This window comes from Myiozetetes cayanensis, unplaced genomic scaffold (genome assembly GCF_022539395.1).
Source record: "Myiozetetes cayanensis isolate MyiCay16 unplaced genomic scaffold, myiCay2020 scf28, whole genome shotgun sequence".
Taxonomy (NCBI): Eukaryota; Metazoa; Chordata; class Aves; order Passeriformes; family Tyrannidae; genus Myiozetetes; species Myiozetetes cayanensis.
The window spans coordinates 2,525,489-2,551,569 of record NW_026087499.1 but is presented as its reverse complement, the minus strand read 5'-3'; the positions used below and the strand labels follow the sequence as shown (position 1 = coordinate 2,551,569).

At 58.1% G+C, this 26,081-nt stretch overlaps 1 protein-coding gene across 1 annotated transcript in view; it reads left to right on the top strand.

Annotated features, from left to right (window-relative positions):
- The window catches only part of AGRN (agrin), a 101,625-nt gene that overhangs the window by 41,753 nt on the left and 33,791 nt on the right, over positions 1-26,081 (top strand). The window contains 5 exon segments of the mRNA XM_050322214.1: positions 8,216-8,263; positions 20,344-20,559; positions 21,766-21,990; positions 23,737-23,961; positions 24,125-24,331. Coding sequence (XP_050178171.1) covers positions 8,216-8,263; positions 20,344-20,559; positions 21,766-21,990; positions 23,737-23,961; positions 24,125-24,331 — 921 coding nt within the window.

Sequence of the window (26,081 nt, the reverse complement as noted above, 5' to 3'; positions counted from 1 at the left end):
AGAGGTGCCAGGGCTGTGCAGAGTCCTTGGGCTCCTCGGGGGAAGAGCAGGAGCTGTGTGACTATAGCACAGAGAAGCTTCACCTCCCTTGGGTTGCTTTTGCTCCTCTGTGTGTCCCCTTTTGGGCAGCCCTGTCCTTGCAGACAGCAAGTTCTGTGTGCAAAGCTGGATTTAATTTTTATTTTTTAAAAGGGAGAGGCAGAGGCGTCATAATCATCAGAGATATCATTGCATGTCAGGAGCTGGGTGGGAGAGAGGATCACAGGACGTTCTGAAGGGACCCCACAGGGGTCATTAATGGCCCATACAGGGATTGAACCCACAACTTTGGCATTTTTAGCACCAGGTTCTAAGCAACTGAGCTAGTGCCAGGTCAAGGGTGGGGTTTTTTTGGGGTGCTCGTGGGGGGGACACACCTGCTAACAGAGGGGCTGCCTGGCAGTGGCAATGCATCTTGAGCACAGGCATTGGTGTGAAGCCCCCCACCAGCTTGGAGAAGGTCCTGCTGTGCCGGGAGAGGGTGACCTGTAGCCCCTGGGCACGCACATGTGGCCCATTCCATCCCCAGGCACCCCTGAGGAGAGTCTGGGAGGTACTGCGTGCTCCAGGAAGGGTTTGTTTCAGGACAAAGTTATTAAGTGGAGAAACCTCCCCCCCTCTTCAGAAGAGATAGCCCTCATCCAGCACTCCCTGGCACGTCTGTTTATTGGGAATGGTGTGAATTAACAGCCCTTTCCCTCCCAGCACACACGCCAGGCCACCCCAGCCCCCGAATCCCTCCGCACCCGCTCCCTCGTCTCCCATTGAGAGCCTTTAAAAGCTCTTTATTTCCAAGTGCTGCTCAGCGGGAGTCAAGCTGGGTCCTGCCAAGTGTTAAATGAAATAATTAAAATCCCCACTTTCCCCCCCTCCCGCTCCTTTCTCCAGTAATGCTGGTAATTAGCCTGTAAAACTGCAGGAGGGGATGGGGAAGGGAGAACGTGCGAACGCCTTCTGCAGGCTCCCTCCTCCTCCTCCTCCTCCTCCTCCTCTTCTCCCTTCCCTGAGGAAGCACAAAATGGCTCTCTCCAGGCACTGGGTGCTGTCAGATAAATCCCAATTAGCTCCCTGCCAAACAGGATTAGCGAGAAGGGAGCCAGGTGGGGGGATCAGCCTGGCAACAGCAGGAGCTGGGGGGGCTCCCGCCCGGCGATGACTGGCAGCTGTCAGTCAGTCAGTCAGTCAGTCAGCTCCCAAAGTAGCTCTGGTTTCGGGTGTTTCAGGCTGCTGTGTGGCAGCTGGGAGGCAGAAACGGGGAGGTGAAGCAAAATGAAGCTGTGTCTGCTGCTGGTGTTGTCCCTTTTCCCGAGGAACTGGGGGCTGGAGGGCACGGGGTGAGGTGCTCGGGAGCCCCCCACCCAGTCTGAGGTGAGGGATGCAGGGCAGTGTTGTGAGGGTCCTGCTGCTGTGCCCTGCCAGCTCTGGGCTTCAGAAACAAGAGGGTGAACCCACCATCCTGCCCCGCTGCTCTCAGCCAGCTGCACCCAGCCCCTCCTGCCCGCCCGCCGCGTTTTTGGCACCAGCCACCACATCCTGGCTGGGAAAGCCACAGAAATAAACCCATTAACAGCCCCAGCTTTGAACTGCCTGGTGACCACACGGGGCCCTTAATGCACTGAACACTTTCCATTTGGGAAACTGGGCAGGGGGGCAACGTGGATTAGCTCAAACAGAATGTTTTGCCGGTGGTAGGGGAACGGCAGCTGTGTGTGAGTGGTAAATTGGCCGGCTGTCCCTTGTCCCTCCCTCTTCTCTCCTGGCAGATGTGGTGGCTTTCTGCCTCTTTCACCCTACTGGGGATGAGCATCCTCTGGACACCTGCAGCCTCAGCCAGGCTGCTGCCAGTTCTGAGGAGGAGGAGGAGGAGGAAGGGAGAAAGGCTGTTGGTGCAGACATGCAGTGTTGTCAGAGTGGGGATGATGGGAATGATGGGGGATGATGGGAGCTGGACTGCTCTGGAGCCTTGGTGTGGCTGAGGGATAAGGGATGAACCCCCAGTGCCTGGGCCATTCCATCCCAATATGGACAGGGACAGATGTAGTGGTAGTGGAGGTGTCTTGGGTCACCAACCACTTGGGAAGCAGAGATGGGGTTTATGTGTTCTTTTGCCTTGCCAGCTCTTGCTGGATGGTCCTGCCTGGTCCTTCCTGCCTGAAGGACATGACTGGAGTGGGAAAGGAAGGGCTGAACGTGCAGAGGGAGCAGTTGGGGTGTCCCTGGGCACCAAAGGGGTGTGGTGGTGAGGGTGCGGTGGCTGTGCAAGGAGTATGCAGCCAGCTCTGGGGAAAAGGGGCAATAACAAACAGAAATGACATCCCACATGGATGGCCCAGGCAAGGGTGGTGTCTCCCCAGTGCAAATGGCTCTTCTGGTCATAGAGTCCCACCAAAAAGACTCACAAGGGGCAAAGGCACAAGTGTTTGTCTTCCCCAAGAGGATGATGAGCCTGTCTGTCCATGCTGGAGTTTGAACCTGCATCCCCCCAGGACACAAAGGCTGTTCAGATCCCAGGCAGGGCCGCCCCTAAAAGTGGCCCCCAAATGGCTGGAGGGGACAGAGCCCTGGCAGACCTGGGAAGAAAGGGAGGACTGTGTTGTGGCTGATTTGCATGTGAAAACATGCGCGGGGAAGATGCAAATGCCCTCGCTTCCCTCTGGGGAATTGTTCAAAGCCAAGCCCTGGGCCTTAGCCTGCATGTGCTGGGATTGCCTGGCTGTGAAGCCCCACCCGGGAGGGGAAGGATGTGGAGCAGGCCAGGAGGGAAAAGAGATGCTGCTGGGCCAGTGCCCTGGTGAAGGCATCGAGCAGGACTCTGGTCCCAAGACACAGTAGAAGGATGCAGGACCAGGCCAAGTGGCCACACAGTGACCAAGTGGAGAAGACCAGGGCACTCTGCTCATTTTTTGTTTCTTTGGGAAGCTCTTGGCTTCTTGTGTGATGCTCCACATGGGGCTGTGGTGGCTGGGGAGGCAACCAGAAATGGGGCAGCAGTGACAGGGACTTGAGTTTATGCTTCAGGGGAAAAAATACTGTGTTGGAGGCTCCACCCTCTGCCTGGCAGAGGGCTTTGCTCCTGAGGGGGCTCCTGAGGTGGTTGCCAGCAGGGGTCTGCTTGGCAGAGATAGCCTGGCAGAGCATTTTCTGCTGAGCCCTCTTGTAGCACTTTGGGCTCTCAGGGCTCTTCCCAGCCTGTGTCTGAGGGGAACGTGTCCCAGGGTGCCCAATGATCTGCCTCCCCTTGGACACAGGGCCATCAGCTCCCTGCTCCTGTGGGCTCTCTCCTGGCTGGGTGGTTGGGATGCAGCAAGCTGGGATGGAGTTCTGGAATCCCCAGGGAGAGGAGGGAGCAACGCAGGTTTAAAGAGGAGCAATCCCTGGGACGTGACTTGGATTCCCCCCTCCCCCAACACACACACACCTCTGTTCTCTGCTTTTCTCCCTCCCTGTTCTGCTCCTGGCAAGTTGCTCTGGCAGTGCTGGGATGCCTGGGATGCTCCCAGCCCATGGAGAGGAGCAGCAGCGTGGCTTCCCGGTGTGGCTGTGGGGCCGCCCCTGCCTGTGCCAACCCCCAAGACCCGCTGGCTGGTGGTGCCTGAGGTGCCCCACTGAAGGACCACCCAGCCTCCTCCACCTCTCCCCGTGGGAGGGGAGGGTGGGTGTGTTCTTTGGTGTTTTGTGTCCCTCGGGCTCCAGGCGGGTTGCCAAGGTGAGGGAAGGAGGGAGCAGGCGGGGCTGGGAGTGGGACCTGCAGCTGGCAAAGGGGTGTTCTCCCCGTCTCAGGTTGTTGGTTTTTTGGAGGAGTGGGCAGCAGGAATGCTGCTGGGCAGCCCCTGCAGGCCTGTAGCTGCCTGGAGGAGGGAGCCACAGCACCCAGACATCCCAGTGGGAGGGGAGAAGGCCCTGGGTGTGTGTGGTGGCTGCTGCTGTGGCCAGGAGGAAGCTGTGCTTCCCTTGCAGCTGCCTGCTCCACGCTGAGCACGTGGGGACAGGAGGAACTTGAAGCAGCTTCTCTGCAATGAGCTTCCCAGTTTGCCCACAGTGGGGTTCCCCATTGCCAGGTCTCCACAGTGTTCATCCTGCCCTTTGAGCACAGCATGGCTGTGTTCAGGTGGCTCTGTGACCCAGAAGGACCTTCCTCTTTCTGGGATTTTTTGTGCTCTCCAGAGCTGCTGTCGCCCTCCGTGGTGGGGAAGAGCTCAGCCCTGTCTAGTAAGGACTGTGGTGGCTTAGAAATGAGGTGGCAGGTCATGGTGCCCTAAATGTGGGGTACCAAGAGCAGGGAAATGGCCAGGAATGCTGTCTTTGTTTTGCCAGGAATGCTGTCTCGCCAGAGCCTCCACCTGAGTGGAGAGCAGGGATGGAGTAGAGCTCCTGAGAGCCCTGGCTGGTCAAGTGGGCCACTCAGGCAGTGGTTGGACCTTCACTCCAGCAGGCTCTTGGCCCTGACCTCCCTCTGGCTCTCAGCCCAGCTGTCCCCGTGGCACCTTTGCCAGCCTTGCTGGCAGCATCCTGCCCAAGGGCAGCAGGAGGAGGGCACAGGAGCAGGTAGGGAGCAGCACAGGGTGTATCTGTGTCCTGGCACATCTTCTCTCCCCTCTGTGCTCTCTGGCAGTGCCAGCACGGACCCAGGGAGGTCCCTACAGCTGGGTCCTGCTCCTGCTCCCCGGCTGTTCGTCTGAACCCCTCCCTCCACAACCCATGTCCTAAAAACAGCGACCAGGCGTAGCTCTGCTGTCCCTGGGGGTCTCTCCGGGGTGGGCGATGCTAGGGGTGGGGGAGGAAGGGAAGGCGTGAGCGGTTTCCCCGCCTCTCAGCATCTCGAGTGGGCGGGCGGGCTGGGGCGGGGAGATGGGCTCACCCCCTTCCACCCCCTGCCCGCCGGGATTCACCCCGGCAGGGGGGCAGCCAGGAGGGGAGGGATCCGTCGGGGAGGAGCGCCTCGCCCCCCGCCCTGCCCACGCGTGTGTCCCGGGGGAGCGGGGGCAGCGCGACCCCCGCCGCCTCCCGCTCTTTGTCTGCGCCGCGCCCCTGCGCCCCCGCTCCCCTTTGTTGGCCGCCGAGCGCTCGGAGGGGCTCGGTGTGTCCCCCCCCGCCTTCCCCTTGCCGGGGTCGAGCCGAGGGGCGGAGGGAGGGGAGGAGGGAAGGGGGAGGACACGGGCGGGGAAGCTCCGGGGCGCGGGGCGGGCGCTCCGGGTCCGCTCCGTTGTCTCGATGCTGCGCGGCCCCTTCCCCGTGCGTGGGGCGGGCGGAGACCGCCGGGATTAGGGGATCCATCCCCTCATCCACCCACCCATTCACCCAGCCGCCCGCCCAGGCAGCTCCCATCGCTCTCCCCCAGCGCCGCTCCATGCCGGGCTCCAGGCGGGGCCGGGATCTCTCCGGGAAGGGCTGGCATGTCCCAGCGGCGTGAGGCACCGAGCCGGCCCCCTCCGGGGAGGGTGCCCGTGCCGAGGGGGCCGAGGAGGGCTGTGGCCCCTCGCTGCTCGCCGGAGGGTTGGGAAGGTGCCGGGGAGCCGGCGGAGGAGGGACGGCTGGGCGGGAGGAGCGGAGCGGAGCGGAGCGGGGATGGATGTGCCGCGGCTGTGAGAGGAGCGCTGGCGTGGGAAAGGGAGCGTCTGCCTTCGGCCGGAGCGTGGGACAACTGAGCGGCACCTTTCGGGCTTCTGCTCCCGGGATCTTGGGCTGCTGCTCCCGGAATTTTTTGGCCGCGAGGACCTGCGGAGGGTCGGAGGCTGCTGAAGGTGGGAGCGCCTGTCCCGGAGGAGAGCGCGGACAGCGGGGGAAGATCCGTGTTTCTGGAGCGAGGATCTGAGAGCTGAGAGGCGGCTGCCGGCGTGGTCAGACCCCCTCCCATCCCTGCCGAGAGGATGTGGATTTTCCAGATGCTGCGAGCCTGAGGAGAGGGGTCCCGTGCTGACACCTTGTCCCAGCCCTGCTCCCGGGAGCCAGCGCCTGTTGGTGCCGTTCCCACACCAGCAGCAGCAGCAGCAGCTCGTCCCCGTCCCGGTGGGCTTGGCCGTGGAACTTGAGCTCTCTCAGCGCCGGGATTGTTGTTTGCTTTCTGCAGGCAGGTGTGGATTGACACCTTCCGGGCTGGCAGAGGGATTTGCTGAGCACGGGAGCGGTGCACATCCCTCTGGAGCGGGCTCGGACCTCACCCCAGGCTGTGCCTCTGGGATATGGCACCTGTGGGGACAAACTCCTGCCCCTGAAGGTGTCCCCCCACCCAGCCCACCCTGCCCTCCTGCGAGCCGAGATGGGAACCTGTGGGAAAACTTAGGTTTTCCCGAAGACGCCTGGGGAGGGGAGGGAAGGGAAGAGGAATCCATGTGAGCCTTGTGGCTGCTGTTCTCGTGGATGGATGGACGGTGGGCTGAGCGTGGTGGCCCAGCATGACAGCCTGCCAGTACCCCATGGCGCCGGGGGCCCTGGAGCGGGACCGGCTGTACCAGCACAAGGTCTCCTTGGTGGTGCGGTACTTCATGATCCCCTGCAACATCTGCCTCATCCTCCTGGCCACCTCCACGCTGGGATTTGCCGTGCTGCTCTTCCTCAATAACTGTAGGTGTCCCCGGGTGCGTGGGAGGCCGGGGAGGGACAGGCAGGGCTCGGGTCAGCCGGGGCTCCCAACATGGCTTTATCGCTCTCCTGCTGCCGCCCAGGGAGGATCCAGGGAGGTGACAGCTCCACAGCTCTGCCCCACTTTTCCCTGCCGTGATGCTGGCCCGGAACGGTGGAGCGGAGCTGTGAGGGAGGGAGGGAGGGCGTGGGCCAGCCCAGCTCCCACCCTGCACGGCGCTCTCAGCTGTGCCAGCACCCTCGGTGTGCCCTGTCCCATCCCCAAAATGCCGTGTCCTGACGTGCTGCTTGAGGTCTGACAGTGGGGGATGCTCTGGGGGGGATGCAGCCAGCCTCTGTGTGTGAGGTGGGGATCTCTTGGCAGGGCTGGTGAGAGGTGAGGGGGGCAAAGGTGGGCTCCTGGGTGTCCTGCCCTGGCCAAGGACTGCTGCTCCATCGTTCCAAGCTGGACCTGGGAGCCCTGTCTCTATATAGAGGTGGGAATGTGTCTCCCAGGCTCCCTGCTCTCTTGCTCTGAGGAATCAACGGAGGGTTTGGGGCAAGATGGGGCAGTTTTGCCTGAGGTTGGATTGGTAATCTGATCGCTGCTGTGGCTGAGTAGATCCCACATTTGGGCGTGGATCCATCCACGTTTTCTGCTGTGCTCTGTTACCTCATCCTTGCACAGGTGCTCGTTTTTCCCTAGGCACAGCCTGTGGAGGAGTATTCCATCATGCAGCGGTGTCTTTGACCTGCTTGATGCTGGAAAGTGCCAAACACCTGCTGTGAGAAAAGCCTTTAGAGGGCAGGCAAATCCTCCAGCCTGGCTCTGGGATGCGCTGCTTCCCCTGGAGGGGAGTGTTGTTTGGGGGAAAGCTGTGTGAAGCTGTAAAAACACATGGATGATTGGAAAAAGACTGGCAGGTGACAGAGCGTGAGAGCAGTGCCACCTCTGCCACAGCCTGCCTTTGCTGCCCTGTGCACATCTCTAGGAGAGAGCAGAGCCCAGCTGGACGCTGGGTTTAGGGTGTTCCCCACCCAGGACAGGAGGGTCTGTGGAGCTCTGAGCGGAATCTTTGTCACCCCCCTGCCCAGACGTAGAGGGCTGGCAGGTGGTGAGGCTGTGCCACCTTCCTCTGGGACCTACAGTGGTGCCCATGGGAGTGTTCACCTTCTGCTGCCCCAGGCTACCCCTTTCCCCTACTTTTTGGAGTTCCCCAGAGCTGCTCAGCCCACCTGAGCTGGTCAATCCATGCCTGGGTGTGCGTGAGGGGAGGCACAGCAGGGTTGGCATCACAGCCCCCGTGAGGTGGCACAGGACAGGCTGAGACCAGCCCCAGCCCTGCCAGGCACGGAGGGCTGCTCCCAGATCCCATGCCAGAGATGCTCCATCGATACCAGTGGGAGAGCTGGAGCTCCTGGATCCCGTTCCTGCTGCTCCCTTCTCGCTGCGAGACCTCCCGGGGTGTTCCTGGGAGCCGGACCCGTTCGTGAAGGGCACGTGGAAGGGGTGAAATGCTGGTCCAAAAGCTGTGGACAGAGGTCTGGGGGGAGGAGGAGGAGCAGGGAGCATCCCAAGGGACCTGCTGACAGCCCCCTGTTTTCTGTTTCTTTGCAGACAAGCCCAACAGTTACTTCACTCAGACGCCGCCGACGCCGCGAGATGGTGAGTACAACTCACTGCTGGAGCCCAGCCCTGGCGTTGGGATGCACTTGAGAGCAGGTTGAGCCTCTCCTGCCTCCTGCAGCTGCTGGGGGAGCAGTGTCTCCTGACCCACTGATCTATTTTTGCAGCTGCCTGGCTTGCTCTCTGTGCCCAGAGCTGTCCTGCATCACGGCTGTGGGATCATCCCTCTGGGATGAGGAGAGGGCAGAGTGATGTCCCTCGTTGCTCCACGGAAGCACAGCAACCCTTTTCCTACAGAGGGTTTCCTGGCTGGCTGTGGTGGAGGTGGGGAAGGGCTGGGAAGGGTCCTTCCCTGGCAGAGCAGGTGGGACAGCACCTGGGTTTCCTGTGGACTTGCATTTTTCCCTGGACTGGTGAGCCTTGCCCGTGAATTGCCTCTCCCCTGTGGATCCATCAGCAGTGTTCTCACCAGCACCTCACATTGTTGCTCAGGGCTTGCTAAAACCCTCTGATTTCACACAGACCTGGAGGAACCTTGTTTTGTTGTTTGGTTTGTTTTTTTTTTTTTTTTGAGGCCAGGCTGTTATCAGTCCGTGGCTTTAAAGGCTGCTGGATGCAGGCAGGCAAGCCCAGGCTAAGATAATGTCATCACAGGAGCTTTGTTTTCTCAGAAAACCAGGCTTAAAATGCCCTGCCTTTCCTGGCAGGCTCTTGAGCCACCTTCCCCAGCCTCTCCAGCTTCACGTGCAGAGATAAGAACCCAGCAGAAAAAAAAAAAACGAACCAGCAGCCAATTAATAACCTGTTTGTTTCTTTTTCTTGCCTTTCTCTGGTGGGGGTGGGGAAGGAGGCGGGGGAGAAACGGATGCGAGATAAAATGTGATTAATCTATAATTGGACCAGAGGAGACATCTAAAGCCAAAATAAAAACTCACGTAGGTGTAACTCCTAGCTCAGGGCTCCAAAATATTAACAGCCCAGCCCATCCAGATGACATACTCCAGAAGATCCCTGGTCCCCCCACAGGAGATGGAAAACTACCACCCTTGGGAGGCTGCCAACCTCCGTTGGGAGTCTCATAGGGTGTAAATGCCTCTGTGTGGGCTTTGGGAGGTGTTTTTGGGCACGGGGGGGGGCATGGGAGGAGGGTCCCTCTTGGGGTGAAGGGGACAGAAGAACTGTCTGTCCTGGCAAAGTCAGAGCTCAGGTTTTTGGGTGAAGGAAGTGGCTCTCTACACCTGGGGCATCTCTTCTGTCAAGTCCCTGTCTCTGTCCTGGTGCTGCAGTGGTGCTGGAGGTGACAGACTTTGCCAGCCAGCAGGGAGGTGTCTCTGATTAGCATTAGCTGTGTCAGGGGAGGTTTAGGTTGGATATTAGGATTAGGTTCTTCACCCCAGGCGCTGGAACAGGCTCCTCAGGGCAGTGATCACTGCCCCAGGGCTGCCAGAGCTCAAGGAGTGTTTGGAGAACACCCTCAGACACGCGGTGGGATTGTTGGGGTGCCCTGTTGGACTCCAGGATCCCTCGTGGGTCCCTTCCAACTTGGGTTATTCCATGTATGCTTCTCTGATTCTCTATTTACCTCTTCCTTCTCTTCCAATTCCGATTCCTGCAGTAGAAAACTCGTCAGCCACACATTGATTTATAGAGTGGTCTCTGCTTCGTTTGGAAACAAGGCCATTAACGCTGTTAACTCGCTGCTTTCTCCCAAATCTCCGAGTGCCTCTGGCGTTCCCCGTGCCTGGGCTGGGGATTATTAGTCTGGATAGAGCATCTTAAGGCCTGGCTGACTCAAATGCAGGGCTCCATGAAGGCTGAGGGACTGGCCTGGGGCATCCAGGCTGGATAATTCCTCTCCCTCCTCGCTGCTGGAGCATCTGCGCGGGGAGCGGGAGAGGGGGCGGATGTTGGCTCAGCTGCCACCCCCCCAGGGCAGGAGGAGGGGGCTGGCAGGTGTGGGCAGGGGGGCATGCAGGGTGGGCTCTGCCTTCCCGAGTCCCCTGAGGGGGGAAAGGAAGCGGTGGGGGAGGATTTGGAGGGCTCCTCCTCGATCTGGCAGAGAGCTTCGCTGGCTGTTTGTTTGCAGCGTCCCTCGGAGGATGGGAGGCAGGATTGCTGTGCCTGTTTGCCCTGGGGAGGGCAGGGAGAACAATAAGCCCTCTCTGAGCCCTGGGGGGAGCTGGGCTGGCTGCTCAGGGGAGCATCCATAGGATGAGGTGCCAGGCTGTCGGGGTCAGATCCTTGTTATCCTTCTCTTCCTGCCACCCTTTTCCTGCTGCTGGGTGGAAGAATTACCTTGGGCTCACAAGTCCTGTAAGGTGCCTCCCTCTCCTTGCGTGCCATGCCCTCCCCACCCCTGGAAGTGTCCAAGACCACCTTGGAGCAGCCTGGTCTAGTGGAAGGTGTCCCTGCCCATGGCAGGGGGTGGAATGAGATGGGCTTTAAGATCCCTTCCCGCCCAGACCATTCCGTGTTTCCATGTGTGCTGAGGGCTGGGGCTGGCCCCCACCTCAGGACACATTTGTGCTGTCCATGACCTCCTCCTGCTGCTGTAAATACAGGGAGAAAATACAAGGAGACAGCCTTGGGCCTTTGGTGTCTCACTTTTGCCCAGGTGGCTCTGGGCAGCTCTGTGCCTGCTCAGCGGGGATGGGGAGGGAGGGCTTGGCTGCCCTGGGAAGAGGCATGAAAATAGAACTTTGAAGAGCCTGGGCTTTATTTAAATCTCATTCCCTTTGTGTGCTGGGGTGCTGGAATACCCTGCTGGCTTTGGCTGCTGCTCCCAGCCTGTTTCTCTCGTGCCACAAGCCAGCAGAAAGCTTGGATGCCACAGAACGAGTTCCCGGTGCTGGTTTTGTGGTGGGGCTGATCTCACTTACTGCAATGGGAAGGTGCAGCAGATCTGGCTTTTTTTTTTTTTTTTTTTTCTGGCTGCCCACAGGTGCATTTTGCAGCCCCTCCCCATGTTTGTGAGCACCACACATCCCACCCCCTCGTGCTCTCTTCCTTTTGTATCCACGCTTTTTCCATCCCCTTCTCTCCCTGACACGTGCGGGGAGCAGGGAAGGGTTTGCACCCCATGCCCAACACCTCTCATGGCATTAGGGCAGCCCCTCCCCAGGGATTCAGGCAGATCCCAAGCCTTCCTGGCTCCAGCCCTGAGTGTTGGTGGGGTTCCTGCCCCTCTGGCTGTGCCAGCTGATGGGTGGCTGGGGCGGTGCTGAGCGAGGAGGGATGGGGAGCGTCGGAGCGTGGCGGGGAGTCTGTCACACATCACAGAACGGAAAAAAAATCACTCCCTCTCTCTCTCTCTCACTCACTCTCCCTCTGCACAAGGTGAAATTTTTGTACCTGGCTGCTCATTTTGTGAGCAGCTGCTCACTTTTAATTACACGGTGCCTACTCCTCCTCTAAGGCCCCGCTGCGGCACAGCCTCCTGCTGGGGGGGTGGGTGTGGGGGTGATGCAGGGTGCTCTCCTTCCAGGATCCTGGGCCATCCATGCCTCCACAGGGAAGCCAGCCACCCCCCTGGGAGGGCCCAGCAGTGAAGTGACCGTGGTTCCATCACATTTTTGCCTTCCCCTTCCTTGTTTCCTGCTGGTGCTCACTCCTTAAGGTAGCGAGGCGACAGCTCGGGAGCCGGGAGTGGGGGCTGCTCATCCCTGTGCACTTATCCCTTATCCCAACCCGCCTTTCCCTACCTGGATTTGCCCCCCCTGCTCCAGCCAAACCAGCTCAGGCTGCTTTGGGGGTGGGAGCTTGCTCTGGGGAGAGGAGAGGTGCTAAACATAGCTCTTCCAAAGCGGAGGGGGAGATGAGGTGCAGCCCTTGTTAGAACACCGCTTTTGATCTCCCGGGAGCGTTTTCTTCTCCATTTGCAGCGAGGGTTGAGCTTTCTCCTGGGGATCGATTTGTGCACTTTCATGTTACGTGGTTTTAGGTGGGAGAGGAGGAGCAGATGGGAGAGCTGCTGAGGTGGACCTGTTTTCCCCTGGATTGGGCCCTTGCTAAGGTTGGATCCCGCGGTTTGCCTCGCCCTCTGCCTCACATCTCCCAGGACTGTCCTTCTGGGATGCAGCTGCCCTGTTTAATATTTTGTATGAAGCACAGAGGGAGAGAAAGGACATCAGGAGGCACAAAGCTGGCTGAGGCACCCAGGGGACAAGAAATCTCCCTGCACAGAGCAGCAGTGGACCTTGCAGGGCACTGGCAGCCCGGGAAAGGTTGGCCAAGGACAGTGTGGTGGCTTTGCCGAGTGCTGGTGTTGGACCTGCTGCAGCTGGGGAGGAGCTGTGCTTCCCCTCAGGCACCCAGGGGCTGCTGCAGCCCCCTTCCCTCTCCAGGATCTCTAATCTCCCCAGATTGTAAACACAGTTTTGCACAGCAGGCAGGTGGGAGCAGGTTGAAACCTCCCAGGTATTTTTTTTCCCCCCGTTGCCTCCGTGGGCTCTGCGTGGGCAGGTCCCTGCTCTTGGCTCGTGTTCCATGGTGGGTTTTGGGGGTCTGTGTGTGCTGGGGTGTGCAGGGAGGGCAGCAGGATGCTGCTGACCAGGCTGGCTGCTGGCTCACATCCCATGTGGAGTGTGTATCCAAACTGTTCCTCTGCCCAGTGGGGGCCGATGAATCCTTCAGTGCCTGGGAGCCGTGACAGTCTGCCCAGAGCTGCTCTCACAGGGGCTCCTGACAGATTAATGAGAGTCTTTTTGGATGATGTTTGATTTGCAAGAGTGAATTTGACGGTTTAGACCCCAGAACATGGGGATGCTTCCAACTCCTCCCTTCCCCTTCCCCATGCTCACTCCCATCTCCCTGCCTGCTGCACACGAATTGGCCTTTCAACTTTTTTTTTCCCTGCTACCCACCCCTCCTGGCTCCCAATTATAGCCTGTGTAGTCAGTTTATTGCTGACTTTCCTGCTCCTCCTTTGTGTGCTTTGGACTGCGTGGGGATGAGATGCAGCGATGACTCTCCCGCTCACGGGGTGTGTTTCAGATCTGATGGCTTTTGGCAACTGAGATTTTTTGGGGGTTTTTTTGGAGCAGCTGGGCTGCTAAAAAGGTTGTAGCTGCCAACCACCACGTTTCTGGGCTTCCCCTTGCTGTCTCCCCACGTGAGACAGGAGCACTGAGTGTGTTCAGGGCCGGTCCCACGAGGAGAGGAGGCCACCGAGTTGGTTAGAGGGATGGAGCAGCTCTCCTTCAAGGGAAGGCTGAGAGAGTTGGGATTGTTCAGCCTGGAGAAGAGGAGGGAGACCTGGTTGTGGCCTTCCAGGATCTGAAGGAGCTACAAGAAAGATGGAGAGAGGCCTGGAGTGCCAAGACAAGGGGGGATGGCTTCAGACTGACAGAGAGGAAGTTTGGATTGGATATTAGGAAGAGAGGGTGGGGTGGCCTTGGCACAGGTTGCCCAGAGAAGCTGTGGCTGCCCCATCCCTGGGAGTGTCCAAGGCCAGGCTGGAGCAACCTGGGCTAGTGGAAGGTGTCCCTAGGGTTGGAACAAGATAGTTTGGGTTGGAAGGGACCTTAAACCCCATTCTGTGACTCTCTGATGTGCCCAGGTCTGGTGAGGGAGGGAGCAGTGCTGCCTCCCCATCCCTTGGGTACCCTTTGGCCTGATTGGCCCTGACCTGGTGCTGTTGGTGAGGTGAACTCTGCAGATCCACGTGAAGTTCGTGTCCCATGCTGCAGGGACCGGGCACGAAGTGGGTGAAGATGGGGCTGATTTCTGACCGGGGTAGGGTGGGGTGGATGCTCTGCCACCTTTCCTGCACGTGGCTCTCCCAGAGGGCAGGGCAGGCAGCTCCTTGTCCCTCGCCGAGCAAGCCCCAGCTGATGCAATTAATATTGATGGCAGGGAGGGTGGGCTCGGGCGGAGGAGCCGCCGCTCACGGGGGCTGCAGCGGCAGCCGAACCCTCTCCATGGCAACGGGCACCTCGCGCTCATGCAGAATTAATGCCGGCCCTTGCCATCCTGACACTCCATCCCGGGGGGCCTGGCGTTCCCCGCTGCCCTTTTGGCACAGGGAAGCCCTTTAGTGCCCTCCCCCGTCCCTGGGGGCGGGTGGGGAGTGGTGGGAGGTGGGGGCAGCGAGGGGTTGGGAAGCTGAGTCTGAGCATCACCGGCTCTTCCCCTCTGCCTGCTTTGTGTTCCCAGCCCAGAGTGCTCTAAATGGGCTTCAGCAGGGGAGCACCCACCAAACAGGGAGAGTTCTTAATGCATAGAATGGCATGAGATTAAGAGGCACATTTGTCACAGACACCAAATTCTTCAATTCTGGCGCAGTTCAGCCCCTTCCAGCAGTTCAGCCCTCGGCAGGTCCCAGAGGTGCAGGTTGCCCTGACCTTCCTGGTGTGCTCCAGGGGAGTGTCTGTCTCCATCTCCTGCCTGCACCCCAGGCTGCAGGGATTTGTGGCTGTGTCTGTCTGGGGCACAGCAGCGTGGCTGTCGTGCCTCGGTCGCCTTTCCCTTCTCCCGCCTCTTCCCTCTCACTGGTGACACTGTAAGCCGTGGAAGCAGGCACATCCCACCCTCCTGTCTCCTACCCACGAGCTGTAATTAAGTTTCCAACTGTGCTTTCCTGATTGTTTCTCTCGGCCGGTTCGGAGCAGGGACGGGCTCCCCCCGGGATCTGGAGCGGGTCCAGGCTGGCAAACGTTCTGTCTTCAGCAGGCAGGAATTGCCTGCCTGTTTTCCCAACATCCCCCTCCTCTGTGGCTGTTCAGGGCCCTCCTCATCTTCCTCAGCCCTTGGCAAGGTCCCTGCTCAGGAGAAAGCTTTGGTCCAAGGCAGGCAGGAACAGTTTGCCCACCAGAGCCCCTCTCCAAGTGCTGCTCTGGGTGTCTGGGCACTGCCAGGGACGTGGCACAGGCAGTGCAGAGGAGCTGGCAGGGTGCTGTAAGCAATCAGCAAGCTGTCCAGGAGCTTCTCTTCTCTCCACTGCAAAAGAGCACTTCTAACATTACATTTATGATTATTGTTATATTAAGCTGGAGAAACATTTTAATGTGAATGCTGGGGGCTTATTAGCTACAGCTCCTCACCTCAAGATCTCAGAGCACTTCAAGCCAGCTTGTTATTAATCCCTACTTAAATTGAGCTACTTGCCTGCTGACTTTGGGGGGCTGGGGATTATTGAGTGCAGGTTTTGGAAGCGGGAGAATCCAGGCACAGAACTGGCTGGGGAGTTGAGGCTGGAAGCTCTGGAGCTGCAAGCAGAGGCTGCTCTCCATCCTCCCTGCCTGCTTGTCCTCCCTGCCCCGATCCAGGGAGGCTTGGAAGAAGGCTGGGATGGGGATGGATTGAGAAGCTGGTGCAGGAGCTCTGAAGTGGAGCACCTGGTGTAAATGGCCAGAGCTGGCAGGTGGGAGAGGAGTGGAGGGTGCTGGGTGCAGGCTGGGGAGGGCAATGTGCACCCTGAATCCTTGGCTGCTGAGGTTTTGGACGCAGGGACTGAAGGGGAGAGCGCAGTGCAATCCTCCTTGTCCTCGCTGCCTGCATCCCTAAACTGCCTCAGCTCCTGCATCCTCAGCCCAACTCAGCTCCTGCCTCCCCACACCAACCCCCACACCCCTCTGGGTGGCTCCTGGCCACTCTCAGGGTGGCTCTGCCCTTCCTCTTGGCCACAGTGGATCCATCCTGTTCCCAGCTGTCCTTCCAGCCATTTTGGGCATCTGCAGGCGCTGTTGGACACGAGGAGGTGGAGTTGGTGCCATCTGCCCTGGCAGCTACTCGTGGAGCACCAGCCACCTGCTCAGGGGAGATGCTGAGCTGCACCTTGGCAGGGCCTTCCCTGGTAAATGAAGCATCCCAGTCCCTCCCTGCTGCTAATTAGGGGCTGCCTGAGGAAGTGGCGTGGCTGGGGTGGCGCTTTGGGACTGGTGTCATTATGCCTGGTGCTGTGGGTAGTTTGTTCTTCTTTGTGCAGGAGCAGCTCAGCTCTGCTGTTGCCCGGATGGGCTCCCAGAGGCTCCTTGTTACCTCTCTCCTGTCCCCTTTTCTTTGCTTGTGGCACAGAGCTGTACCAGAGGAGGGTTAAGTTGGGTATCAGGAAATATCCAGAGGCTGGTGGGCACTGAACAGGCTCCCCAGGGCAGTGGGCACAGCCCCAAGGCTGCCAGAGCTCCTGGAGGGTTTGGACAATGCTCTGAGGGACAGGGTGGGATTGTTGGGGTGTGTGTGCAGGGCCAGGAGTTGGACTGGATGGACTGTTCTCCAGGCTGTGGCAGTGTCCTTCCCCTTGTCTGGACTGTTCAGAGGAGAGGCTGGTGTGCCCCTCACCTTCCCAAATCAGCCAGAGGACAGGAAACCCTCCCTACCATCCCTTTATGCTCTTTCCCCTGAACCAGGAGGTCACTGCAGGATGAAGGTACATCCTCATAGAACCTCAGGGAACAGCACACCTGATCTGGAGCTGAGGCTCTGAACCCAGGCAGGTCTTTCCCTCTTCCCAAAGCCCTTTCACTCGTGCAGGCTCAGCCTGGGGGCCGAGGAGCTGTCCCTGGAATCCCTCTGGCTCAGCCGCGGTGGGAAGCGCGCAGGGCGGGGACGTGAATTATTTGTGACGACACCTTTTTGCTTTCCCCTTCCTCTCTAGGAAACTGACTTTATTATCCTTGTTGTTGTTGTTATTTATTGTCCCCTTTCTGCTCCAGTGCTGCTAAGAGCCAGGGAGAGGCTTGGCTGGAATTCAGAGTGGTGACAATGAGCCCGAGCCCCTTCCCTTTTGTTCCCTGCAGCTCGGATGGATACCTCACTGAGCTGCCTCTCTCCCTCATCTCTGGCGGCTCAGGAGGTTTGGGAAAGGTCAGCTCCAAGCTTTTTTTGGCTCCAGACAAGTGCTGCTGTCATTGTTTGCCAAATGCCTTGCTGTGGCCTGTCTCTGCAGCGCTGGGATGATTTAAGCAGGGCTGTGCTCTCACCTCCCTGCACAGCCCCGCTGCCCTCTGAAGCTCAGTCTCCAACAAGTGATAGGACAAAAGGTTTTCGAGTAAGAGAGGAGAGATTCAGGTTGGATGTCAGGAAGGAATTCTTCTCTGTGCAGGTGGTGAGGCCCTGGCACAGGTTGCCCAGGGAGGTTGTGGGCTCCCCATCCCTGGAAGTGTCCAAGGCCAGGTTGGAGCAACCTGGGCTCGTGGAAGGGATTGGAATGACGTGGCCTTTAGGCTCCAAAGCATTCCATGACTCCATGATTCCTGAGAGATCCCACCTCCCCTCCCCAGCTGGGCTCAGGCACAGCCTCCAGCCCCCCGAGCAGGGGCTCCAGCTGACGTTGAGGAGCGGGAAAAAAACCCTCCTCCAACCCCCTTTGCTCATCACGCTTTGATAGTTCATCCTTCTGGCTTTGCTGCTCAGCCTGACCACCAAAACTCACTGAAGGGGGGGAGGGTCTTCATGGCAGTTTGGGCTGTACCCTGCTGTCCCCTCCTCCCCATCCCTTGCAGAGCAGCTCCAAGGCACCGTGTGAGCTGCTCTCCCAGGGCTGGAGCTCGTTGGCAGGGAGTGGGAAGGTGTCTGTCAAACACCGGGGCTGGAACAGCTCACTTGCACAACATTCAGCTGATGTGGAGCAGGAGGTAAATAAATAGCTTTTATGCCATCCCTTTTGCTCACTTATTGGCATATTATGTTCCTGAAGTGTTTGTGGAATACAGTTCTGGGGGCAAGCGTAGACCAAGACTTCAGTTCTTATAAAATAGCAGTTTTCTTTATGTGGCTTGACCCAATTAACTTGATAATACATTGTGGCCTTTCTGTCATTTACCATTGCTTTTATCACTTCAGATGAAGAGATTCTTTAAAATATGCAGGCGAAATAATTAGAGGGAGGATCACTTAAAAGGTGACAGGACCCAGTTTGGCTCCAAAATCTGAAAGAACGATTTTAAAAGTGCCTTTGAAGAAGACACGGCAAAGCCATGAGCAGTGTTTTCATTTCTTCTGAAGTCCTGTCCAGGGCTGAAAGCTTTTATTTTTTTTCCTGCCCAGTTCACAGGCTGGAAACTGTGGAATACAGGGACCAAAGGCAGAAGTGCTGTTGGTGCTGAGAATTATAGAAACGTGGAAACATTGAGGTTGGAAAAAGCTCTCCAAGGCCTTTTGAGTCCAGCACAGTGTTTACCACTCAACCATGTCCCCAAGTGCCACATCCACACAGTTTTTGAACACTTCCAGGGATGCACCACTTCCCTGGGCAGCAGGAGCCAGGCTGGGAAGGAAATGCAGCCAAAAACAGCAGCAAGGGTCTTAGGATTTTGGAGTTTTTGGAGTGGTTTGCGCTGCCCTGAACTGGGTCCTACCAAAAACTTCTCCAGTTTGGGTGGGACCAGACCTGGCAGGACCTTGTTGGATGTGTGAGGCGCCTTTCCCGTGCTCTGAGGCAAGAACAGGAGGGCTCAAGAAAGGAGTGAGTTGTCTTTGCCACCTGCTTTAAAACCCTGGGCGTGCTTCCCACCTTGGTTTCCCATCTGCAGCCTGGGCAGGTGGCTTCAGGTGGGCACCTCTCCCCATCTCCTTCGAGCAGGAAGGTGGTTGAACTCCAGGCTGGCTCTGCATCCCACATCTGGCTCTACATCCCACATCATCTCCCAGCTCCCTTCCCTTCCATCAGTCTGAGCTCCAGGGCAGCTCCATCTCAGCCTGTGACTGACAATGCATTACAGGGACTTCCCTGCTTCACAGCCCTGTGCCTGGGGATGGAAAGAATGGGATGAATCCCGCTGTTTCCTGCTGACACCTCCCCTGCACCCTCTAATCTCGCAGCTCAACGTGCTCATCTGCATTAAAAAAAAAACAAAACCAAAAGGGAGAAAGAGCAGCAGCGGGAAGTGCAGGAGAGACTATCCAGAGAGCTTCATAAAAATGATGAATTGCCTTTAGATATTGGGCAGGAGAGGAAGAGGATTCCTCTTTTATTTCATGACATTAGGCTGTAGTGGCGTTGTTGCTGCTGCTGCGAGTGCAGAGCTCGGGGAATCTCAAGGCAGTCTCGGGGAATCTCAAGGCAGTCTCGGAGCCAAACGCCTGGGAATTGAAGTGTAAATGAGCTGCTGCTGAGCATTTTATTTTGCCTTTTATGATTTCTCTTTCTCTCATTATGTAGGTCAATCTCCATTCCTAACGTGGGGCTGTGTGAGGGGGCGGGGGGAGCACAGGGAGGTGAGTGGTACCCTGGGGTGGTGGGTGCTGTGGTGGTGATGCCAGTGCAGGGAGCAGCTGGAGCTGTGTTAAAGCAGGTTCAGGTTTGATTTCAGGAGAAGATTCTTCCCCCAGAGGGTGGTTGGCACTGAACAGGGTCCCCAGGGCAGGGGGCACAGCCCCAGGGCTGCCAGAGCTGCAGGAAGGTTTTGAACAACACTCTGAGGGACTGGGTGGGATTGTTGGGGTGTCCTGAGCAGGGCCAGGTGTTGGTCTCTGATCCTTGTGGGTCCCTCCCAGCTCAGGATATTCTGTGATTCTCTGGTATTTACCTGCCTAGCAGTGCACGTTGGGATTGTCAGGCTGTGCCTGTGGCATGCCCAAGGGGCAGAGAGCTCTGGCATCTCCCGCTCTCTCTGTCTCTCACCTGTGCCCCCTGAGTCTGGAGACACCTGTCCCCTCCCTCCCTCCCTCTCTCCCTGAATTACATCTCCTGCCACATTAGCAATTCAGATGCTGAACTGGGCTGTGCTGGCTGCTCTGATTAGTGGATGTGATAAAGAGATTCCTGCATCTCCCTTGTGGGAGTTGTGATGTGGCTGCTTTGCATACCCGGCAGTAAATCAGGTAGTGTGTGTGTGTGATGGGGATGATCTGTCCCACACTGAGACAGGTGAGGACGTTTCCTTCTGCATTCCTTGCCTTCCCTTTCCCTTGCTGGTGAGCAGAAAACACTCACAGTTGTGTTGTGGAGGAACAACTGTGTGTGTGCCCTAAGCCAGGAAAGGACCTTGCTGTGCCTGGAGCATCCTCCTGGAAGTCTGGGAACCTTTGAGGGCTGTAGCACTCCTTGTCCTCAGCCTGGGCGGTGTGGGCAGCTCTGCCAGGGAAGGGAGGTGGCTGGCATGGGTGGGTGCATCCCTCTGGACCCCTCCTGTGGGCAGAGGGGCTGTGGCTCACCCTCCTCTCCGTGTCTGTGCCCGCAGTGTGCCGGGGGATGCTCTGCGGGTTCGGGGCCGTGTGCGAGAGGAGCTCCAGCGACCCCTCCCAGGCCTCCTGTGTCTGCAAGAAAACAGCGTGTCCTGTCGTGGTGGCCCCTGTGTGTGGCTCGGATTACTCCACCTACAGCAACGAGTGTGAGCTGGAGAAGGCTCAGTGCAACCAGCAGAGGAGGATCAAGGTCATCAGCAAGGGACCGTGCGGTGAGTGAGGACAGGATCTCCTCGTGGAGGGTCCAGGGAGACTTGTCCTGAGCTCACTGACATCATCACTGGCGATGTCCTGGGTGATGGGGACGTGTCTGACAGGGAGGGACACGGAGGGAACCGCCAGCTGATCAGCAGAGTGTAATAAGGAGGCAAAGTGGTGGCCAAAGGCTGTTCATGGGGTGCGTGGCAGCCCCGTGGGAACAGCCCACTCCTGGGCATCTCTGATGTCCTGGGGGCTGAGAGGGGACACTGAGGGATCACCAGCTCTGCCCTGGTGATCAGCAGAGTGTGGTAAGAAGGCGAAATGATGGCCAAAGGCTGCTCAGGGAAGGAGGGTGTGCCATCTCTCCCTGCTGCCCCTCCCCATCTCCCCAGGGTGGGTCACGTCTGCCACAGCTGGAAGCCGGAGCTGGTTGATGCACAGGCTGGGTGGGCTGATAAAAGCCCTTCCCCAGCCTGGCATTCACCAGCTGCGAGCAAGGAGCTGTGTAAATGAGACCCCCCCCTTCCAGTCTCCTCATCTCTGAGTAAATTAACTTGACCTTTCCCTCACACGGCGCGCTGGCTCTGCAATAAATCCACACCCGGCCCTCCTGCTGGGGCTCCTGGCACGGGGGAGAGAGCACTGAGAGGTTTATTTAAAATCATAATCATAAAGTGACAAATAAAAGGGGGAGGAAAAAAAGCAAAAAAAAAAAAAAAGCAACTGGCAAATTTTGGCCCTTCCTTGTCCGTGAGGAAATTGCTCCTTGAGCTCTTCCTCTAATTAAGGTTTGCAGGAGGTGCCTTGAGGACCCTCGATGCTGGAGCAAGAGGCTCTCAGAGAGCATGTGCAGGGAAGGGAGCCCGCAGCAGTGAGGCTGAGAGGTTTAGAGAGGAGAGGTGAGGGGCCAGGTGAGGAGGGAGCTCCCTTTTGTGTGCCGTGGGGCTGGGGCCAATCCTACAGCCTCGCCCTCCCGCCTGTCTCCATGGGCAAAGTGAGAGTGGGCAAACCCCATCGGGGTGAGCTCTGCTCAGGAGCAGGCACATGGCACAGGACTGAAGCTGATGGGGGGATGTCTGTTGGTGCCGGGCATGTTTTTGGGCGCTTGGGAGGGGTCGGGCTGTCTGGGTGATACCGGGATGCATCAGGGTGATTTCTCCCGCGGCGCCACCGCCCCGCTCACACCTATGCCGTGCCCCCTCTCCTCTCTCCCACAGGCTCCAAGGACCCCTGTGCAGAGGTGACCTGCAGTTTTGGCAGCACCTGTGTCCGCTCCACCGATGGCCAGTCGGCCAAGTGCGTGTGCCCGTCCTCCTGCAGCGGCGTCCCCGAGAGCCCCGTGTGCGGCAGCGACGGCCGCGACTACCGCAGCGAGTGCGACCTCAACAAGCACGCCTGTGACAAGCAGGAGAACGTCTTCAAGAAGTTTGATGGCCTCTGTGGTGAGTCCTCTGCCCCCTCCCTGGGGCCTTGAAATAGCTGGGGGGAGAAGGGTTTCCGAAATGTTTCCGCCCGGGGTTAGGAATATTGAGGGTAAAGCCGGTGGGAAAGGGGAAGGGTTGGGGAGGAAAATGTGGCTGTGCTCCCGCTGTTGTCAGCTCAGAAGGGTCAGTCTGGGCAGAAAAAGGTCAGTCTGAACAGAAAAAAATGTTGGTTTGGGCAGAAACGGGTCAGTTTAGGGAGAAAAAGATCAGTCTGTGTGTGACAGCTTCTGAAACTCGGAGCAAGCCAGTGCTTCCCCCATAGCAGTTGTTTCTGCTCGGGACCCACTGACCTAGAGAGCAATTCCAACATCTGTGCCACCTCCTTTCCCTCCTGCTGTTCCCCTGACCGCAGTTCCCCGGCTGTGCTTTTGGCAGGGAGCCTGCTGCTCGCCAGCATCCCAGGCAGCTCCTGCTAATTAAAGCATCCTGCCAGGCACAGATCCCGGAGCACAAACAGTCCCGAGCTCCGAGGGTGGATTCCTCTTCGGCTCGTGGTGGCTGTGGACACTGCTAATTAAAAGCAGCTGTATTCATTAAGGAAAACCATGAGATCAGCCAAGACACGTGCCAGACCAGTGTTTGTCCCCAGGGGAGAGGAGTGTGGGAGTTGAGTTGGGTTCAGGCTGGAAACCTGGAAGAGCTTGAACTGTGGCTTTCACTGCTCCAAGTGGGGCAAGAGCAGGAGGTGTGAAGGAGGTGCTCCAGGTTTCTGGGGCAGAGAAGAAGCTTTGGGCCTCTTTTGAGGACCTCGTGATCTTAGCTGGGCACCAACAGAAGCTCAGGCAGCCTGGGTTGAGCAGCTGGGCTGTAAAATATGAAAATCTGGGGCAAAAATGTGCTATTTGGACTCTGTTGGGTGTTGCTGTAAGGCTTGAGGATGTGCTGGAGGTAGGGCAGAGTGGGGACAGGCAAACCACTTAATTTCCATGCTGAAATGGGCAAAGCAAAAGAATTCAGCTATGGCCCTGTCCTGGGCCTGCCTTCTTCATGGGGATGTGGGGACGACCAAAAGGTCCCTCTTTGTTCTACTGTTTCCTCCCCTTGTCAGCCTGGATTTCAGACTGGGATTAAAGGGTGGGAACACCCCATGGTGCTCCTGGAATTGCAGACAATGAATCAGCACTCTCCAGGTGCCTGCTTGGCAAGGAGGGGGGAAAATCCCAGGGCTACAGCAGGGATTAGCAGGGCAGGCAGCACCTGTTTTGCCCGTGTCTTTGGGGTGCTGAAGTGAGCTCAGCTCATCAGACAGGGGGATCCAGATAAGCCTAGATTAGAGCCTAAACTTAGATTAGAGCTGTGGGGGCTTGGCAGCATGTGGCCCTGGCTGCTTTCAGGGCTCTTGCAGCACTTTGGGAAGACAGTGAGGGGAGGGAGCGTGGAAGGAGCAGGGTGGGAGTACCAAGCACCCCACAATGCCCAGCAAACACCTTTGGACTCCGGAGATTCACCTGGGTCAGGAGAGGAACAGAGAGGGGGGAGTGAAGGCAGCTCAGGCTGGGCAAAAAGGCAGGGCTCATCCCATCCCATCAGTGCTCCCTTTGGAAAGGCCACGTGCCCATGGCGTGAGCCCAGCACGAAGGAACAGACTGAGCTCCACAGGCGGAAGGCCCGGAGCTCTTGGGGCCACCCTGGGAAGGAGCAGGGCCTGGGAAGCACCTCCCTGGGCTGGGAATGGCGGTGCCTGACTCCCTGCTCCGGGCACAGACCCCTGCAAAGGCGTCCTCAACGACATGAACCGCGTCTGCCGGGTGAACTCCCGCACGCGGCGGGCGGAGCTGCTGCCGCGCCCCGAGACCTGCCCGCCCAGGAGGGAGCCTGTGTGCGGGGACGACGGCGTCACCTACGACAACGAGTGCGTGATGGGGCGCTCGGGGGCCATCCGGGGCCTGGAGATCCAGAAGGTGCGTTCAGGGCAGTGCCAGCAGCAGGGTAAGTACCTCTCTACCCCCTCCCTGTGCCCCGCGGAGCGCTGGCGTCCCCGACCTCTCTCACCGCTCTGTGCACGACTGCATCCCCCTTCCCCTGTCTCCCCGTGCCCCTGGGGGCGTGGGTGTGAGCTGTGCTGTGCTCTCCCCCCCACCCCCACCCCCAGACAAGTGCAGGGACGAGTGCAAGTTCAACGGGGTGTGCCTGAACCGCCGCGGCTCCGCGCGCTGCTCCTGCGACCGCATCGCCTGCGACGGCGCCTTCCGGCCCGTCTGCGCCCGCGACAGCCGCACCTACGGCAACGACTGCGAGCGCCAGAAGGCAGAGTGCCACCAGAAGGCCGCCATCCCCGTCAAGCACAGCGGACCCTGTGGTAAGCACTGGTTGCCCTCGGGAATAGTGGTCCCCCTCCTACGCTCCCGGCGTCCCCCCCCCGGCCGTCCTGGCGTGCGGGGAGCGGTGCTGGAGAGCTGCAGGTAAGTGTGGGTGGTGCCCGCTGAGCGAGCCACAGGGTCCTCCTCGGTCTCGTGTCCCAAGAAGCCCTCAGTATCCCTGTTCTTTGTCCTTCCAGCAGTCCTTGTGTCGTGTGCATGTGTGTTCCCCCCGTGGTCTTGTCTCTGTCTGATGTGCTCAGTTAACGCGGGGGAGAATCTTTTGGTTGTCCGTGATGTCCAGCTGGTTTCTCTCATCCACCACCACACGGCTCCCTGCAGCCCATGCCATTCATTCCTCCTCCCAGGGTAGTGCCAGTCTCCAAGCTCCTTCCATGCTCTCCCCCCTCCATGCCTGCCTGCTTCTCTCAGCTCCAGGTACTCTCCATAAGGAACTCTTCCCAGCGTGCCTGCTCTCTGGAGATCTCACCATGTCTTTGTCTTGTCTCTAGGAGAAGCTTTTGACCTTTCCAATGGATCTTTTTTCAGGAGGATGTGATAGGATGGGAGCTTTGGGTCCCTAGGATGTTGGGAATGTCCAGTTTTAAATTTGTCACACGGAAAACGAAAGATGTTAAAACTCAGTCTCTGGATTGATTTGTATGAGCTGGAAGGACTGTTCATTTCAGCTCCATTTGGTTTTTACTAGCTCTGGAACCGTGTCCCGTTATTTTAAGCTGATGTTTTTATAAGGTATCAGCTGTATTAAACCTCCTGAAGTACTTGGGAATTAGGCCCCATGTTGTGGATCTGTTTTGTTGGCTTTGCGCTCCTGCTGTAGGTTTTTAATGCTGCCAGACCCAGCTGCTTGAAAACCGTTTGTCAGGCTCCCAAAATCACGCTCAGTACAATCACAGCTGTTATTTTGGATTGCCTGTTTGCCTGTGTTTCTGGTGGGTGAATGGTTAGGAGTCAGTTCCCCAAATTTTCCCTGCGGGGAGGGCTGGAATCCTGGAGCAGCAGGGCCAGAGGGGGTGGTTGTTTGCATCCCTAGTGCCCTGGGCTCTCTACAGACCCTTTCCCATGCCTCCTTTAGAGGCTGAGGCTTCCCAAATTTCTAGTATGAGCAGGGAACTGGTGCTGCTTGTGACCCTGCTGTCAGCCATGCATCATTCCCACCATGTTCCATGGAGGGAGGCCAGCAGACAGCAGGACACGGCCCTGATGCACCTGCCATTCCTCCTTCCCTCCCACTCTATTTTAGCTTCCCACCAACTTCTCTTCCTCCAGGTGAGGACAGCAGATGTGCCCATCTGCTTTCAGGAGCCACATCCTTGTGGGATGGCAGCAAAAAAAAAAGCTCATAACCTGGGGGGAATAATAAATCAAAACTGGGGCTCTGTCTGCCAAAGCCTGGGATTCCAAAGTCCGTGTGACAGCTCCAGGCAGTCCTGTAGCCAGCCCCCATGAGGTGTGGGCAGCTTTTTCACTCCCCATCAGCTTAGGAAAACATCTTCTGTGAGCTCAGTGCTGCTGAGTTCACCCATGCCTTGGTGCTGTGAGAATGCAGGAGGAGCTGGGAAAGGGAGGGAATGAAAGAACCCGTTAGGATGGGCAGTGTTTTGATCTCCCACACATACCTGCCTAATAGACTCTGAGCTCTCTGCTGTCTCTTCCAGCAGTCAGGCAAAGGAGGCAAAGCCAAACAAATCAGTCCAAGCCTTGGTTTTAATCCTTCTCTGTTCTGGCACC